This window comes from Bos javanicus, chromosome 9 (genome assembly GCF_032452875.1).
Source record: "Bos javanicus breed banteng chromosome 9, ARS-OSU_banteng_1.0, whole genome shotgun sequence".
NCBI lineage: Eukaryota > Metazoa > Chordata > Mammalia > Artiodactyla > Bovidae > Bos > Bos javanicus.
In genome coordinates this window covers 33,257,230-33,276,568 of record NC_083876.1, presented here as the reverse complement: position 1 = coordinate 33,276,568, position 19,339 = coordinate 33,257,230, and the positions used below count along the sequence as shown (strand labels likewise).

Below are 19,339 nucleotides of genomic sequence, written 5' to 3'. Positions count from 1 at the left end.
GCCTCTTACACAGTATCTAATAAGAAACAATTTTATTGTTATTATTATTTTATTTTTTGGGTCACACTGAATGGCATGTGGGATCTTAGGTCCCCGAGCAGGGATTGAACCCTTATACCCTGCATGGTAAGTGTGTGGAGTCTTAACAACTGGACCGTGAGGGAAATCCCTCATTGTCTAATTTTTATCAATGTTATCCTCAAGGACAACATTGGCTATCAATTTTCTTTTTCTTTTTGCTGCACTGTATGGCACGAGGGACCCTATATCCCAGGCCACGGATCTAACTGAGTCCCCTGCACTGGGAGCATGGAAGTCTCAACCATGGACTTCACGACTCACTGATACAAATGACAGAAGCTACTGGAAATAAAGAAAAGCCTTAACATGAAAGACTTGTAAAATGTTTATTTTTAAATGAGATTAATACCATTTTAATATAGGAGAGATGCCATCTTTATTTACAGGCTAATAAAAAAATACTAAAACTCAATGCAACTACATATGGTACATTTGTCAAAAATCCTATAGATTTGAGGCCAACCCTACATGGAAAACTGGGTAGCTGGGATAGCACATTACATAATAAGCACATCAGAAATATGCAACTTACACATGAATCAATATATTTTGTTTCTAAACATGAAAACAAAGTCTACAGTGGGGAGGAGGGGAGGGTAGAACCAGCACCAAAGAAACGCTGAGCTAACTTCTGACAACTGTTAAGTCAGCCAAAACCATTTGTTTATATTACCAAGGATCTCAAAATTTTCATGTCTTTTCAATCTGTTTTAAAGTCTCATAACCCAAATGCTGTTTGCCATCAAAGTCACAGACACTTAGAACTGTAGAAGTTAAATGTAAATATATACACACATACATACAACCCTCATACTCTTAAATTTTTTTTTCTCAGCTTTCTGTTTGTGTGTGCATCTGTATACTTTTTTTTTTTTTTTAACTGTAATGGCTTTGTAACAGTTCTCTCCTTATCTGGTTTTGTCCTAGAAATAAGTTTCTTTCCTACAAATGTGAAAACATAAAAACGGTTTCTCATTTAGACCTTTGGAAAGAGTCTGTAATTCTCAGTTCATCTCCCAAAGACCATATATTCTAAAAGGAACTTTTAACCAAGTACTTTCTAAACACCAGATGGGAATCTCACAGTAATCCCTGAGCAACAGTGCTCTCACATAGGCTGCAAACCAAGGTGAAGCAGGAATGAAATGGGAACTGACCTCTGTAATTTTAAACTAACTGGAACATTTTTCATTTTGCTTATCAGCCCAAGAAGGGAGTTTCTATCATAACCATCTCATACAACCCTTTACATTACACAGCGTCCTCATAGAAATGCCAACTCAAGGCTCTTAAAAAAACTCTTTATAGACATATTAGCTCTTGAAAATCAAAAGGCTTTGGTTAATATTTCCTAAGGATTCAGTCTTAGTAGATAAAAGATACTCTCTGAAAAACTGCCAAGGCCATCCCATCCTAGACAGTCTTTTAAAAAGATAAGAATAACATAGTTTCAAGTCACAACAAAAAAGCTTTCAGATATGTGACAATGGAAATTTTTTTTGACTGAATGAATACACTGGTTAAAATCCAGTTTATAGATCTCATATCATGCATGGGGGCATGTGCTAGAGTAGGGGGAATGCATGAGGAGGAAACATTTTTCTTTTAAGAGTCCTAGCCTGTCAGGAGCAAACAATAACATGTGGCTTCCTCATTCAGTTGTACAGTTAAATACTAGTTTTTGCTCAGAGGCAATATTATGCTAAAAGGTATTTTAATATCAGTAACCACATATACTACGAAGTGCATTTCCTATTACAAATTAACGTGGTGATATACAGATGAACAAAACTACCAAAACAAACCATAAATGAGTAACAGGTGAAACATAAAATTTATAAATAGCAAAACCACCAAATAAAGTATATACATTTTGTAGATTTACCTATGAACAAATATATAGTGCATCTAGGAAAGACAAGAGAATGTGTTTTGTATCACATAACATCTGAGTATTAGAAATGAGATACTGATAATACTCTAAAAGCCTTCTCCCAATTTATATTCCTTCAAATGTATATTCTTTAAAACAATGATATTGGCAAAACTATCATCTCTTCAAATGCAACGTTTCTCACTTTTCCCTGCAGGGTCCAGTGGCCTGCGGAACAGCACAGAAGAGAGCAGGCACTCCAAGCTTATTCCTGGGATAAGAGAAGTAGCAAATCTAGTTTGCATATGAAAAGCACTTTAGTCAAACTTAACACTGAAAAGCCAACCAAAAAGTTATCATATCAAAACGTGTTCACTTTATCCTGCCCACCACCAGTGCCTCAGATTTATAGATTATTGGCAAACCAGTTAGTTATCAATACTTTGAGAGAAAACTGCTGTTTGAATTAAATGTATCTCATTGACATAGTAATAAATTTGAGCTTTAACCACCAGAAAAAAAACATACCTTTAAGTGCTAGGACTATCGCAATACAAACATTATGAACAACTCAAAATGTATAAAACTGCCTTTCGTGGATTCCAGAAAAAAAGCATTTGTGACTAAACATTAATAACATAATGCTCCAATACCGCGCACACAAATCAACATAATTGAGAACAGATATTTCACACTCATCTGCATTTCTTTTAAAAAACCTGAAAAGTACAATAACTGAAACTATTTCTAGTGCAGCATTGATTGATACAGGATTGCTTAAAGAAAACTATTCTGTACTGCGTGAATAACATTGAAAAGCAAACTCATTATAATAAATGATCATTAAGAACTGATTTAGACATCAGGAAGCACATTAAATTACAAAAAAACACTAAAACCATTCAGTTAAAAAACAAATTTAAGTCAAGCCTACATTTCTGCAATTCACTGAGTCAAGTTCTGTCCTTTGAAACATCACACTTAACATTCTGGAAGATATGAATTCATTTATTCTATTTAAAGGCTATTCCTTAAAAAAAAAAAAAAAATTCCAGTTAGCACTGTCCTTCTACTAAATGGAAAAGGAATCAAATAAAACAGCAGTGCTTCATTTGGTACTTCAGAGCCTAATACTATCCTTTTGGGAAACACATGCTTTGGTACTTTATAAATTTGAAGAAAATCAAAATTGCTTTTCATGCAATAGCTAATTATGGTATACTACAGAAAACAGGGAGTTTTATGCATTTAGAATTGTTCACATGAAGCCCTGAGGTACCCGCCTTTCATTTAGGCAATAAACAGCCTCCTTAAATCTTATACAGTCTTTGTCACCATCTTCCCTAGTGCCCCAAATTCAGAATAGTCTGATTAACAATCTTGTCTGAAGATACAGTCAATTTAATAAGACTTTTTATGATACAGACTGTGTAGATCATCTAGTTTAGAAGCATTGTCTTCTAGAGGAGTTTCACTTGAAGCTCCTAGGTCTCCATTTTCGTGTCCATCAGTAACTGCCTTCTTATTAAATCCTGAAAGAGAAAATAAGCAGAAACTTCCTAATTAGAAAAAATCATACTTTTGTTGAGCAATAACAAAGGAAAGTCCACTGTTACTAATAATAGTAATATGAAGCAAATAATGGGGCCCTAGATTAATCAAGACAGCAATTTCTGACAAAGGAATGCTTCCTTATAGCAGATATCAAACACTGTACAAATGTTTTTAATATTATCTATTGGACTTATCTAAAAATTATATAAAATTTCCTACCAAATTATTCATGAAATTCAGAATTGATACACACAACTGCAGGATTCAATCAGTTCTACTTAACACAAATACCTATGGAACTGTACATTTTTCTTTCACATTTTGTTTTCAAATTATTTAACTTCAGCTCACTGAGGCACATACTAGTTTATTTACTAAATCTAACCTGTTGGTAAGACAATGTCCAGATAAAATTTAAAACTAATTTGGTTAATCTACAAAACAGATAACAGACTAGCAAATAAATGAAAGTTGACTATGAAATCTGCTTAGTGAGCTATGAAACATGGATACATGCTAAAAAGATAACCAATGGATACATTTCTTGTGATTTGTGATCAGTTAGTAGTAACATATCCTAAGAGTATACATGTTTGGTTATTTGGGTCACATTTTAAATGGTCTGCAATTTATATAGGTGACAGGGAAACCCTTTAAAAAAGGCTCCGCTGCAAAAAGGAAGGGATAAGCCTTCTAATCCTGACCAAAAAAAAAAAAAAAAAACCAGAAGAAAAGGTAAAAGAAAACAAAATCAAAAGAAAAGCAGCTCAATAGTGCAAGGTTTTGGCATACTGACACAATGGTTTTGTTCAAGAAGCACAGGGAGACCAAATGCGACTGCTGTCTTTGTACAGATACTTTACAACACATAGGCTCACCGAAAGGACAACAGTTCATCAGTCTACTGTAACACTCTGTGCCACAAGTTCTCAAACTTTTTGATTTCAGGATGCCTTTATGCTCTTAAGAACTGAGAACTGCAAAGAGTTTTTTTTCATGTAGGTTTTTAATAGTAAGTGATGTACTGCCGTTTATCACATTAGTGATTAAAATTGAGAAATCTAAAAAAAAATTACTTTGTTAAAAATGGTAATAAACTCCATAAATGTTAACATAAGTATCTGTTTAGTGAAAATAATTCTAATTTCTAAAAACTTAGTCAGAGGAATGTCACAATTTTGCAAGTATCTTTAATGTCTGGCTTTACATAAGACTGCTAGATTCTCATATCTGCTTTCACTCAATCAGTTAGAAGCACGTGAAGAAAGTTCACTTCTCGTAGATGTATAACTCTGAAGAGGGGAGAGTAACTTAGCCTTTTCAAATAACTGTCAATATTCTTCTTTGATATTATACCAAAATTTACAATATAGAATCTAAAACTATATCAAAGAACTTTCACACTCGGATGCATTAAAATCATTTGTCTATCTTGCACTTTTGAATGGCTCTTTCACCCAAGCAGGATTCAGTAATATCACACGCTGGTCATTTCAAAAGTATTAGATCCCTGAGTTATGCAACAATTGCAAAAGCTGACACATTTCATTTTACTGTATCAAAAAAATCATACTCATTAATATCACCACCAATCTTATTAGAAAAGCTCTTTAACTGTCAAGCTCATGGTGGTTGATATGTGTTTTACAAAATTCTGATTTCCACTTGAAAGTCCACATTTTACCACTGGCAATAAATACTGTCAGCTGTTCTTGAAGTGATGGATTCACCTTGTTCATTTTAAAGAAAACAGCTACCAAATAGTCTGAACAACCATAATTTGTCATTCTTTCAAGTAAAAATTGTCATCCATGAAAAGAATGGCTAATTCAGCTAGCAAATTAATCACTTACATACTTTTCCTCAAGACTAGCATCTTAGTCCAGCATATAAACTCAATGCTATGCATACTTCCCATTTCATCACACAGAATAATTAAAAAGTCATATACTCAACATTTAATAAAATGAATACCTTTTACTATTTTACAGAGGATATTCTTAAGAAACTGGCATTTGCTTCTTTTTTATTCTGAGCAGATGACAAGGAAGAACACAGTGATCACTAGTAAAGCAGTGCTACTTGCCTTGACTCATACTAAGGCACCAACGGTTTTACCACCACTGGTTCTGTACCATCAGTGTAAGTATCAACACAGGACGAACAATGCCTTAGTATTTATTAGTATGAAAAGTTTGGATCTCAGAACTCCCTGAAAGGTCTCAGGGTCCCCTACAGATCTATGGATCACAATTTAAGCACCACTGCTCCATATAAAAGTGCTAGAATTGTTCTTTAAAATATGTATAGATGATAGTAAAGGAACTAAACCCAACATCCTCAAGATTACATATCCTGATTCCAATAACAATCACGAGATAACAGTCTAATTACTTATTCAAATTCAGCCTGTAAAATCACTGCATTATGAGAGAAGAATGTGCATTAAAACAGCAAGATGTTAAGATGTATCTACTCTAAAAGGCATGTTGGCCTTTGTTTCTGTCTAGAAAACTTGAATTTTATTTATATTTCAAGGATTAGCTATAGTTTAGTAACTGCTCATATATTTGTCCAAGGTGAATCTAGAAGAACTGACATGTAAATAAAATATTGGCATAATTACTGGTGTATAATAAAGCTATAATTTAGCAAGGGAAAGCTATCCACTCTGTTAATGCTGGTTTCCCCATCATTAAAACAGTGTTACAAAGAACATCTAAGTCTTTTATATTTTTTAAGTTTATTGAGAGTAAATACATTAATTATAACGTTCACGGTGATTTTTACCTTGTAACATTTTGATTTCCCCACTTGTATCTTTACAACTAGCACCAGGATTACTACTTCCCTCTAATTCATCAAGGTACAAACGGTAACGATGTCCACTCTCATCTTCATACTCTACATTTTCATCGTCAGAATCCACTTCAGGAGCCACGTAAACTACTTCAAATTCAATCTCTCCTCTCTAAAATGGGGGAAAGAAAATGAGAAAACCAAGTTACTGTAACTTTAAAAGATTTCCAAATTCTCTGGGGTGAGAAGCAACAGTTGGGCCTCAGATGTAGCTCCTTTCAAGACAACAAATAGTGAAATTTTAGACTCTCAAGAGGTACACATAATTTCCTTTCAGTACTACAGATCTTTCTCCTGATCAAAATATTTTCCCCAAAAGACCTAAAACAAAAAAGGATGATTATTCAATTTACAGAATTTCAGAACAAAGTGTTCAGTTTAAAAGTCATTTTGTCATTTTATACTTTACATAGTAGCAATTCAGAAAATCTATCTAATAGTCAGATATTAAAGTCGCACCTAAGGGCACCACACAAACTTTTCTTTGACTAATTCAAGAAAGCTCTACACAATGATTTCTTGTTTCTTACTCAATAGGTCTTGAGCATTTCCTTAACTGTCACTGAGAGCCAGACATAGTTGTTGGTCAAGGTATTCTGTTGAGTAATAATACCAATTACTGTGTGTATTGTTCAAAATTATATCCTTCAATTCTCAGAACAACTCTATTGTAGTCCCCTGTACATGAATGAGAAACCTGAGTGAGTCCTGGAGAGAGCTGATAACTCTCAATAAGATGAACAAGTAAAATAGAAAAACAGAAATTGACTCCGAAGTCCTTCCTCTTTCTCTCCTATACTAGACTAAATGTGTAATATTTATATTTTATTCTTTAATAACAACTTAATGTTCAAGTAAAAAGTTATAGATTTTATGTTAAAAAAATTCTGAGCTATAATTGTCACTTAATAAGAGACTACAATCACTACACACAAGACCAGTGTTTGCAACTCTCTGAAAATTATGGCCTGCCTTTGCTCAAAAGAAAGCATGCCTTTTTTTTTTTAATTGCTACCCACTAAGTCTCTTTGGTGCTCCTCTTTCCCAGCAGTTTAAGGTTATCCTTCAGAACTTTAACATGTGTTCAGCATTTCCATAAAATTTTGTATCTCATGAACTGCCTGTTTATGTCCCCTTTGCCTCAGCAGCCATTCATCCCACTCTTACACTACAGGATGACAGCCAAGTTGGACTGAGAAAACACCAACTTAAAGAAACTAGTGCTGCATTCTTAAATCTCCCTCATCAGATAATGCTTTAAAAAAAACACTTGGAGAGTTGGTAAAAGCAGTGAGTTAGTCACTCAGTCATGTCCAACTCTATACGACCCCATGGACTGTACTATCCATGGAATTCTCCAGGCAAGAATCCTGGGGTGGGTAGCCATTTCCTTCTCCAGGGGATCTTTCCAACCCAAGGATTGAATCTGGGTCTCCCACATTGTAGTGGTCTTCAGTAAAGTTCTTTAGATGACAGAATCAGGTCTGTGGTAGCTTTCATGAAGAAACAGATTTTAGGTTTAATATGAGGAAGAGCTTTCTAAAAATCAGCAGTCTAAAACAATGAAATAGACTGCATTATCACCAACAAGTCCTCCCTTTAATACTGAATACAATTATTTCCCAGGTGGCACAGTAGTAATGAATCCCCCTGCCAATGAAGGAGATGCAAGAGACGTGGGTTCGATCCCTGGGTCGGGAAGATCCCCTGGCATAGGAACTGGCAACCCACTCCAGTATTCTTGCCTGGAAAATTCCATGGTCAGAGGAGTCTGGTGGGTCCATTGGGTCGCAAAGAGTCAGACACGACTGAACATGCAACACACACACATTCATTTAGTGATACTGTAGTTATTTATGCATTAAGTAGAATTGAGCTAGAAATTCACTTTCAATTCTGAAATTAAAGTCTGCTCTGGCATACTATACTGATGATCCAATGAACATCTCAATGTACTAACCAACACCTCTCTAATTCCCTCATACCTATTCTTGAAAGAAAAAAACAAAACATTTTTTATATCTTAATTTTTCTGGATAACAAATATGACTCCTGTATATGAATCTCAATTCTTTAATCTATTTGTTCTGCAATCTTGAGCAAATTAATTTCTAAGAACTTTATTTCACTCATTTTAAATAAGAGGGCTGGTTAAAAGATTTCTAACAATGCTTGACTTCTAACATTTACAACTGTAAAATCAATCTACTTCCAGCATTGTTTTTTCTATAATACTTCACATCTATATAGTGTTTTAGTCATTAATGATGTTTTGCTTTTCAAGAACCAAGTCCTGTTCTGAACACTTTATATGTATTAACATACTTAATCCTTCCAGCTCTCAGATGAGGACACTGCAACACGAAGGACTTAAGTAACTTGCTCAAAGCTATACAGCTGTGAAGAAGAGCAAACAAAATCTTTTTCAGTAAATCTGGCTGAATGTCTTCTAAAAAAGGGTCAAGTCAAAGGAAACTAGTATCTATAGATAAACACTTTACTACCTGAGAAAACTCCTCGGGAAGTTATCATCTATTCAATAGACTCAAAAAGGAACAATGGAAAGATCCAATTTTAATTATATAAAGGGAACTTACCTGCTGGGAAAGAATGGTTACAGCTTCTTTATGCTTTGTGTCCCGGAGGTTAACTCCATTAACAGCCAGAATAGCATCTCCAACGTGCAGCCCTCCACATCTATCAGCAGGTTGCCCTGGGTGGATCTCAGAAATGAGGATTGGAACACCATGCTCCTTTCCACCCTAGTCAAAAAAAAAAAAAAAAGCAGCAAACTAGTTTACCTTTGTATAGTCACACACTATTCTGATAAAATATTTTTCTAAAAACATTTCAATAAGCACCTATACTGTCTCTATAAATGCTGAGTGATATCCTATTTGCTACTTAGGTAATGGTAAATCAAACTATCATGAATATCAAAGAGTTACCTCTAAGTAAAATGATTAATAATATATATGTGCTTTTTAAAATGCATTACAGAATTAAAAAAAAAAAAGAACCCTGAAAAACCGAAAGAACAATTGGCTTAACTCTCTTTTAAACATAAATATTTTATGTATTAGTAGTCCATAGTATTATCAGATTTTATCAAACCTAAGCCCCAATGAACCCTAAGAAAGAAACCATTATTTTATGTTCCACAAAAATAACTGTAAGATGAATCTGAATTTCATAGATGTTAAAATGTGAAAAAATATGCAATGCAAAATTAATGAAATACAGTATTTGGTACCTTTCACTTTCTAGCTGTAATCATAATTATGTGTGTGTCTTATTTCTCTTACTAAACTTATGCTGTTTGAGGGAAGTATACTCAAAAAGGTAGGTATATTCAATAAAGATCTATTAGATAAACTTTTTATTATAAGAAACATTTCTACAGTAAACAATACCAGAAAGTACATAAACTTCTGCAGTGACTAAGTATAAAAAGCCAGCTTATTTATTGATTTGGAACAAAGCACTGTTCCAAATAGTTCAGGTCCAACTCTGTGCGACCCCTGAGAGACAGCAGCCCACCAGGCTCCCCCGTCCCTGGGATTCTCCAGGCAAGAACACTAGAGTGGGTTGCCATTTCCTTTTCCAACGCATGAAAGTGAAAAGTGAAGTGAAGTCGCTCAGTCCTGTCTGACTCTTAGCGACTCCATGGACTGCAGCCTACCAGGCTCTTCCGTCCATGGGATTTTCCAAAATGCTCTAGTTATATGTATTTCAAAATAGATTGCTCTCAAGAAGGCTGTCTAAGACAACTGTAAAGGAATCAACATTTAAAAAGAGGAATACTTGGACCCAAGAGCCAGTGAAATCTGACAGCCAAGAAATGAGACAAGAGAAAGACAGCAAATACTCTAGAGAAAAGAACAATACAATCTGGGGTCATTTAACACAGAAGAAAAGAGTCCTATCCAATCCCAAAGGCTCTTACAGGCATCACAGGATGTGGTGCAGAACTACGATATGAGTCATAATGAAAATGATAAACAATGATTACTGAAAAAATACTTTAAAGTAATACTTAACAGTTATTAGGAAGATTTCCATACCAAAAAAAAAAGTGTTTACACAAAAGTGCTATTACCCATGGGGATAAATTTAGTTATTTAGAAAATATATTCAGAATACTTTATCTCCCAATGATGTTCAACAAAGGAGTGTGATTATACTAGAGAAGTGTAGAGAAAAGGAGACTGGAAGCACTACTTCTTACTGTAATTGAAATGCCAAGGCCTTCATGATCTTCCTTAAGGAGGAGAACTTTTCTAATTGGACCAACACCTTGGCTTTTCTTTAAAGAGTCTTGATCCTTGTTGGAGAAAAAAAAAAGAAGAAAAATTAGTAGTACTTAAACTATATACCATATAGAGTAACTTGCTTTTAGAAATGTTTGTTTTCCTGTAATGGATACACCGTATAATGTTAAGAAAGTAATCAACAGATACCATGGAAAAAAAAAAAAAACAGATAACACGGGAAAGCAAAAATAGTGGTTCTATTAATATAGTGAATGTACATGATTTTCTCACCCTCTTGTTAATTTCTTTAATATTTATACGTGACATTACAAAAGAAACTACTGCCATGAACTGATAAATAATATCTTTAAGAAATAAAAGGAGGCAACTTTAGCTTCACTGGAAAATTGCTTTTAGATCTATAACCATTTCAACTGATTTATAGAACTGAAAAAACAAAATGTCAATTGGTCATTAACTCTTTTTCATTTCTTTGAACTCTGGAATCTACCTCTTAACTAAAGGACCTTGCTCCACCAATAATTCTTTCTCTGGGACCTTTACTTTTTACCTCTCTCTACAAGCTCCTTCCCTAAAATGAAAAAATGCCAAGCCTAACCAAGCTATAAAACACAAACCACGTACAAACACAAAACATATAAAAACCCTTAAACTATCCACAATCTTGGCTACCTTCTATCCACCCTCCATCTTTCCTGAACCTTTACACAAAGTTAATCCTCACTGTAGTTACTTCCTTGCCTCCCATATTCAGTAAGTACTCCAACCCGTAATTAGGGTTCTGCTCCACCTGCTCCACCGAAGCTGTCTTCTCTGCAGTCACTGGTAACCAATGTGGCTGCTTCCAATGAATACTCTTTAGTCACTGCCCTTTTGAACCCTGCAGAAGTTGATACTGTTCACAGTCCCCTCCCTGAAACCTCTTTTCTTTGGTGTCCATTACACGTTGGTGTACATTACATTACATGGGTTTGGGTGGACTTGGGGAGTTGGTGACGGACAGGGAGGCCTGGCGTGCTGCGGTTCATAGGGTTGCAGAGTCGGACACGACTGAGCGACTGAACTGAACTGAACCATTACACTACTTTCCTAGAAGGCCCATATCTGACAGCTCTATCTCAGGCTTCTGTCTTTGGTGATTCATTTCCTTCCCTGAATCCTTAGTGGTTTCCTTCCATCTTTTTACTTTCTCTCTACTTTTCCTGGGTGACTTAATCAATCCCATGGCTTCAAAAGATGATTTACCTAGTAATCTTCAACTCAAGAGTTCTCTCTAGAATTCTAGAGTCATATATATAATTGGATATAAACTGGCTGTCCACTGGCACCTCAAACACTACATGTCTAAAACTGATATCATCTTTCTCCCAAAACCTTCCTTTCCCTATATTTGGTTTATCAATGCATGCCATCATCTCACTCGATTGCCCAAACTCAAACTGAGACTTTCCTTCTTACTCACCTACTTAACCAAAAGCAACTAGTCACTAACTCCTTTTGATTCTAATTCTCTCAAACCTGTTCTTCTTCTGATCCCTTTCTCCTCATTATCTTTCTACATGTATTTCTCTGATTTCAACTAGGCCCTCTTCCAATATATCCTCCTCACTACCCAAAGCAACTGTCAAACAAATGCTAACTCTTATTAAGTCCACTATTTTATTTTAAAATCCTCTGACCATCAGGTTAAGATTCAAATGCCTTTATTTAGCACAAGATAACATTTATCATCTGGCCACTGCCTAGAAGTTAATGGGAACCAAGAGAACCCCAAGAAGACAATGGCACGAGTGCTTACTGCAATCACCACTCCTCTCCCATGAACGCCACATACATATCAATTCTTCTTAAAATGATCTTGTCAAAGGCAACAAATAATTTTACTATTCGAGGCCAGGCTTTACCTGATACTAAAATATGTGATCCACTGGACAGGAATTAGATACGATTTTATTATATTAAGGCTTATACCATTAGGCTGCTGTTGCAGTGAAATTTAATACATTTTTATGTAGGTAGAAAGAAAAGCTCCTGTACAGTGGTGGCTACAGAAACAGACAACTGGACACAGATCTCAAATTCCAGCTTAATCCAAAACCAAACAGGTATAAATGTTAGCTTGGAAACAATATATAAAGCTAGTTACCAAGAGTCCCCTTATAAAGAACTACCCCCCAATTTTTGCAAATTTATCAATACACTCTGCTAAGCTTAGAACTTCTGTAAACATGCCTAATCGAGATCCAGGAAAATTCTGAAATATGAGCTGAAGCAACATGCATCTGCTATCAATAGTTCAGTGTCTTCAGAAATACCATTTTTGGGGTATTAGTGTAGGAGCTATATGGGCAGCTGAAACCTTAAATATGTATCTATTTTAAAATAAGTTTAATCCCACTTTCACTTTTAAATAAAGGTTTCAAATTCTACTAGAATTCTTAAAAATGCAACGGACTTGTGATTAAAGAAAGGACAAGACTGAGTGAGAAACAGTAGCAAAGCAAACATACATGGCCTGGTGGAGCATGCATCGGTCGCTTCAGGTCATTGCGTCCTCTACAGGCTCTGATCACAGTTTTGTGACGATGCAAGTGTATTTCAGCTTCCAACTGGTTCCAAAGCTTATCATGAGCAGGTCCCTTCATATCTCGTCCAAGTAGCTGTATTTGTTGGACTCTTCATTTGGGAAAAGAATTTAGTTAGTTTTTCATTATATATATATATGTATATATATACACACATACATACATACACACATATACATAAATATATATAAAGTGTTCAGAAGAATTACTGAACACAAGTAGCTTTCACATAAATTTAATTTAGTAATGAAACTAATAGGAATTTCCTGATGTCTCTCAGATTTATAAAGACACAAAAATTCTGAAAAAGACAGGTGTCTTCAAGGGAAAACTAGTTTTAAAAAAAGAATGACTATGACCTTCTTTAATCACATACTTTAGTTCATATACATCTTAGAAACAATTTAGGAGGCTAATGTCAACATGTTTCATGTCTTCCCTGCAATCATACTAGTCTTCAGATGAGGCTAACTGTACAAAACATTTTTCCAATGACAGTTTCTTTTTACAAAATGATTACTTTTTTAAATGTGGTAAAATTATTAGAAATGTGTACTCTGAGATAATGTAAATTATTTTTATTTGCTCCACATCAATTCTTAATACATTAAACCAACAAGCACAAAATTATTTAGTAATAGTGAATCACCAGAGTTTGTGAATAATTTACCATAAAAGTTAATGAAAGCAGAACTCTATATTATGATAAAATCACTGTCATTCCAATATGTTTTTGAGGGACAAGAGAGACTGGGTTTCAATAGTCACACAAAGAATTCCTACGAAAGTCCTGCTGTACGTGGGAATATCATCTGTTATGGTGTGAAGACAGGAAATGGTGAAAAGTATAGCTCTATGAGTCGTTAGCATTTCACAGTAATTTACTAGCAGTGTGTATGTCAACCAGAAACACCTATTTAGTATGGCTAACTAAATCTGCAACATGTAATGCTATGAAGTTAACAACAGTAAGCTACAATCAACCATAAAATCACTTTTATATAAAGATTAATATATTGTTTACTAAAAGGGGTAAAGTCCACCTCTGTAACTATGCACTTGGTTACCTAAGAGCTCAAGGGTACAATGGTACCCATTTTCCACACACCTTCCTGCCAGTTCCTTATCCAAGTACTTGGCAGCCAGTCTTGCCCCATAAACTTCAGCCTGGAGAACAGCTATATGTCTGCGAAGGGCTTCATTCTCTTTTCTCAATAACTTCACTTCAGCTTCAAGCTGAGCTTCTTTCATTTTCTCTTTTTTGTTTGCTTCGAGTTCTCTCTCCTGTTGCAATTTTTAAAAAATGCAATGAAAATACTTTCAAGACTCTCTAGCAATAGACCATGCTCCTTAAAAGACACAAAAGCACACAATCTATGATACCAACGATGAAAGCATATGATAAAAATTACCACTTTATTTCTATAAAATGGAGCACAATGATTTGGATCCAGTTTTTTCAAAACTAATACCAGAGGTGTTAGAACCACTTCTAGGTAAGATAACATAGCTTGAGGCATCCTGATCCTGAGGATACTAAGATTAGTAGCCTTCTCTAAGCACATGTTATCATATACTAATAGTAATGGCTTCGATGGATAATTGAATCTACTCTCTACATTCTAAAATGACTCTAAAACTAGACTAAAATAATCACTCTGGTGACTGTGCCCAAACATTTCATTAACTTTAATGCAGCAATTCTATAAACTATAAATTCGGTTACAAAGAGAAACATTTTTAAGCCAATTTATCTTAGAGGATTGTAAGAAACTTCCAATGCTTAAATTAGAACAGATATTCCAATTTTTTAAAAACATTTTATGGTAATGGAGAAATGCTGGTAATAACTGCATTAAAAATATTTACACATTAAAAAATGTCAATATAGAGAACAGACTTGTGGTTGCCAAGAGGGAGGGGGAGAACGAGAGGGACGGATGGGGAGTCTGGTGTTAGTAGATGCAAGCTATTACATTTAGAATGGATAAACAACAAGGTCCTACTGTGCAGCACAGGGATCTTTATCTAACCTCCTGGGATAAACCACAATGGAAAAAAACATAAAAGAGTAAATATATACATGTGTATAACTGAGTCATTTTGTGGTACAGCAGAAATTAGCACAACATTGTAAATCAACTGTACTTAAATAAAAAATATAGCTTATGGGAAAACTAACTATAGATAAGTATATCCATGATGCAGATTATCACTGAACTCTGGGATCTGGAATGAATCATCTATTTGTCCAAATGTTAAAGTGACTGAAGAACTGTTTTCTGAGACAAAATACTGGCCTCCCTTGCCTACTATGAGGTTGGATAGATATCCATTTTTATCTCTCAAAAAAGGATGCTATCCTTTGCTTCACTTAGTAGATAACTCATATATATGAATTTATAGGTGTCAGCCAGAGAATATAACCTTAAGGTTTTTGCCACCAAGTTTTTATCACCAACTCACATGCGAAAGAAATAATTTTCAATATACTTTCAAAGTATAAAGTACGGTGTACCTACTCCTATACATCAAGGGTTACAAATGTAAATACCTTTGGGATCCAAGCACAGAATAGGCAGGTAGGTACAAAGGAAAGCGGAGGGGAAAACAGAAGGTAAAAATCCTGCCTAAAGACAGTCAAATTCAAATCTGAACTCACAGACACACACACAGTAGGACTAAATAAACCTTTCTGAGAGTTGGATGTGGGCCCTGAGAGATCTTTTAAATGTTATTTTTGGATCAAGAGAACCATCCCAAATTTGAGTGGAAGTGTTTACTGACTTACAGCACTACTTTCACAGATTCGTTAATTTACAGAATCTATAAATCCTGTGAAAATGTAGTTATATTTACTGATGACATGCAGAAGACACTGTTCACTACACCATGTCCCCTTAAGGAGATTTAAATAAAGCTCCACCTCAGCACCAGGAAGAATGCTTCTCTTAAGTGAATGGCACAGGATATTGTTTCTAATATTCGAGTAGTGAATACTGTAATTATTTCCCTTTTACTATAAATAATAAACTGAGAGAAGGAAATGGCAACCCACTCCAGTATTCTTGCCTGGAGAATCCCATGGACAGGAGCCTGGCAGGCTACAGTCCATGGGGTTACAAGAGTCAGATGCAACTTAAGAGACTAAACCACCAGAGAAAGACTACCCTCAATTTGGCAGCAAGTGACAACTGTCCTTAAGATTTCTTTTTTTTTTTCCCCCTGATAGAAAAAGAAAACACTTGGAAAATGAAAATAATAAATTTTATATTCAAATGTAAAAAAAAATAATAAACTGAGAAACAAATGTAAGCAAACTTTTAACAATTAATGGAATGTATTTTGATACTAATTTTGATGTCTGCTTTGATCTACTGTTTTAACAAAAGCATATCAATATACAATATATTTAAACATCAATATATGATATATTCAAATACAAGGCAGTGAGTACCACCATCTTAAAAACAATAAAAAAAATATATAGCCTAAAATGAATGACAATTACCAAATGCTGAATATACTTATCACTTCCTTGATTAAACTTTTGTCATTACGTATGTGATAAGAAGGAAGATTAGCATGCTTTTTCAACTTCTATAAAAAGACAAATATAACAACCAGAACACAATTGTCTAGATTTTTTCTTTTTAATTTGAAGAACTAATAATCTAGAATCCTTCTTTTACAACAACTTTGGAACTCTTAAAATCTCAATTTATTTCAGAATCTCTTTCCTAAAAGGGCAGGTTATCAGTTCCAAAAGAAACCATGGTTCGGACCACATGAACAAAGTCTTTTTAAATGACATTTATGGAGTTTAACACTTTTGTTTCAGGAAAAAAGAGTTCCTAGAAGACCAAAAATTGTTTATGGGCTAAATAAATTTTATGTTGAGGATTATCTACTTACAATCACTTTAATGAGCTATTAATACAATATTTATGAAATATGAGAAACATATTAAGTCACTACTTTGCTTTAAAGATTTAAACTCCTAGTGAATCAGACAAACTCTCTAGCCTGAAATGAACAGATGCAAGCAAAAACAGGACTAAGAATACTTTTAGATTTAAAGGAAAGAATTTTGTTTCAGTTAACCTGTTCATCATTAGATACCAACAAAGAAGTTAATTTTGTATTTTGATATCTACATGCTATATTTCCAAATGAAGAAAAGTCATATGACTACTCAGAACCTGATTAGGCTTAGGTAGTGGGAAAAATATTAAGAATTTATCTATACTGTTATTTTCTAAGGTAAATTTAATAAAGGGTTTCAAAATTCAATAGTTTCAAAGGCCACACAATTATTCTCAAGACTGCTGAAAAGTTATAACACATGCAGTGGATGAATAAGAAACCAACATGCACATTCTTTCTCCGGGAATAAATTCAAATAAAAAAGGAGGAAAGAACTAGGCCCGCACAAGGAAAACCAAGTCTTCTTTTGCAGCAGTGGTATGAGCAAAGTACAAAGCTCAGAAGTTGTCAAAAGTGACGGGTTCTACAAATAATAGCAATAAATCACCAACAACAGAAAAATCTTTTAATAACATGAGGTGAGAAAACAGCAATGGGCTACTGACTGAATTTTTCAGGTACTGGCACATTAAAAAATTATCATCATTAACATCACTTTCAGATACGTACAAGGTGACAACATGTACTATGCAAAAAAAGCACTAAGAACACTTCAGCATAACATATTAAAGCAAAACAGAAATGGTATACTTACCAGCTCCTCCACAGAGGGGACAGACTTAAGATATAAGAAAAAAGTTTTATAATTAGAAAAACATCAAACAACATATTTAGTGGTACAATCATTACAAGGAAAATTCCTATATGTTGAGTATCACTCAGGTCAAGTTCATTAAAATAAATATATTTGCAAATCCATAAGCAATGGTAACCGTACAGGATTAGATTAATTTTTTTTTGTTTTATCCAAACTGATTAACACAGTTTGGATAAATGTCTTTCCACTAAAGCACCATGTTTCCAAACTAATGTTAATATGTCAGATGAATTCTATTCTAGTGAAAATGTACATTGTTTCTGAATGTTAATATCAAATATTCCAAAGTAGCAGTTATGAATCTGACTCATCTCAGTTAAACAAAACACTAACAATTTATATTTAGAGAATTTCAAAACTTAAAAGTACTTTAAGAGAATGTAAATATTCATTTAAATAAATTCTAACATATCAGTCTTAGAAACTAATCAACCAATTAAACAGAAATAACTGAAAATGAATAAAACTTTAAGCTGCATTGTTGTCATCATCAACATCATCTTATCTCATCCCTCTCCCAAGCTGTATATCTTATTTACTGCTGTGTTCCCTATAGTACACTTAATACATATGAGGCTAAATCAAAATGAGATTTTAAAAAAATTCTCTTTAAACAACCTACACTGATTAAGAGGGCAATAGTTAATTATGCAACACTTATAAAAATGAACATTATGCAAACATGAGAAAGCACTCAGTGGCAGGGAAAACACTTATATTAAGAGCAAAAGAAAAAATGTGCCACTGGCTGACACCCAACTCCATTTTCCTCCATTTTCTCCCTTATTAAAAGAACTCAGATTTTACTGGAGGTGGTCATGTGACCAACTAAGGGACTGATATGCAGCTAGGGAAGGCCAATGAGACAGCTAAACAACTGGCAAAAAGCTGAGGAGGATTTCATGAAAAGGTCATTAAAGAAAATGAACGCAGCTAGGAAGCACTGTTTTCCCCTTAGATTTTGGAATGCAAGATCCCGGAATGCAGGTAGGAAGAAATCCTGAAGGCAGAAACCATGAGCTGAAGATGACAGAGCAGAACAAAAGGAAGCTGGATCCCTGGTATCTGTGGAGCTGCTCTACCAGCTCTGGACTGCCTGTCTCAAGGCTTCTTCAACTGAGAGAAAAGACTGATAACGTGGACTATTTAAGAACAATTCTCATGTTACTTGGGATCTGTTTTATATGTAGCTAAACTAAATCTTATCTGATACAGTAGACTGGCAAAAAAAAACTGCTTACATGTTACAATCACAAATATCTTTTAAATTTATTTATATGGATCTTTTTAAAGGGAATAAGATTCTATT

The 19,339-nt window shown here is 34.4% G+C and overlaps 1 protein-coding gene across 2 annotated transcripts in view; it reads right to left on the bottom strand.

Annotated features, from left to right (window-relative positions):
* Positions 1-388: 388 nt before the first annotated feature.
* The window catches only part of GOPC (golgi associated PDZ and coiled-coil motif containing), a 40,241-nt gene continuing 21,290 nt past the window's right edge, over positions 389-19,339 (bottom strand). The window contains exons 3-9 of one of the 2 annotated variants that reach the window (XM_061427470.1): positions 17,968-17,991; positions 14,335-14,510; positions 13,152-13,317; positions 10,596-10,691; positions 8,965-9,129; positions 6,299-6,479; positions 389-3,486 (exon numbers count right to left, since the gene is read on the bottom strand). In XM_061427470.1, coding sequence (XP_061283454.1) covers positions 3,356-3,486; positions 6,299-6,479; positions 8,965-9,129; positions 10,596-10,691; positions 13,152-13,317; positions 14,335-14,510; positions 17,968-17,991 — 939 coding nt within the window. In that variant the 3' untranslated portion in view covers positions 389-3,355. The remainder of the gene's footprint in view (positions 3,487-6,298; positions 6,480-8,964; positions 9,130-10,595; positions 10,692-13,151; positions 13,318-14,334; positions 14,511-17,967; positions 17,992-19,339) is intronic. The other variant, XM_061427471.1, reaches the window with a different exon arrangement.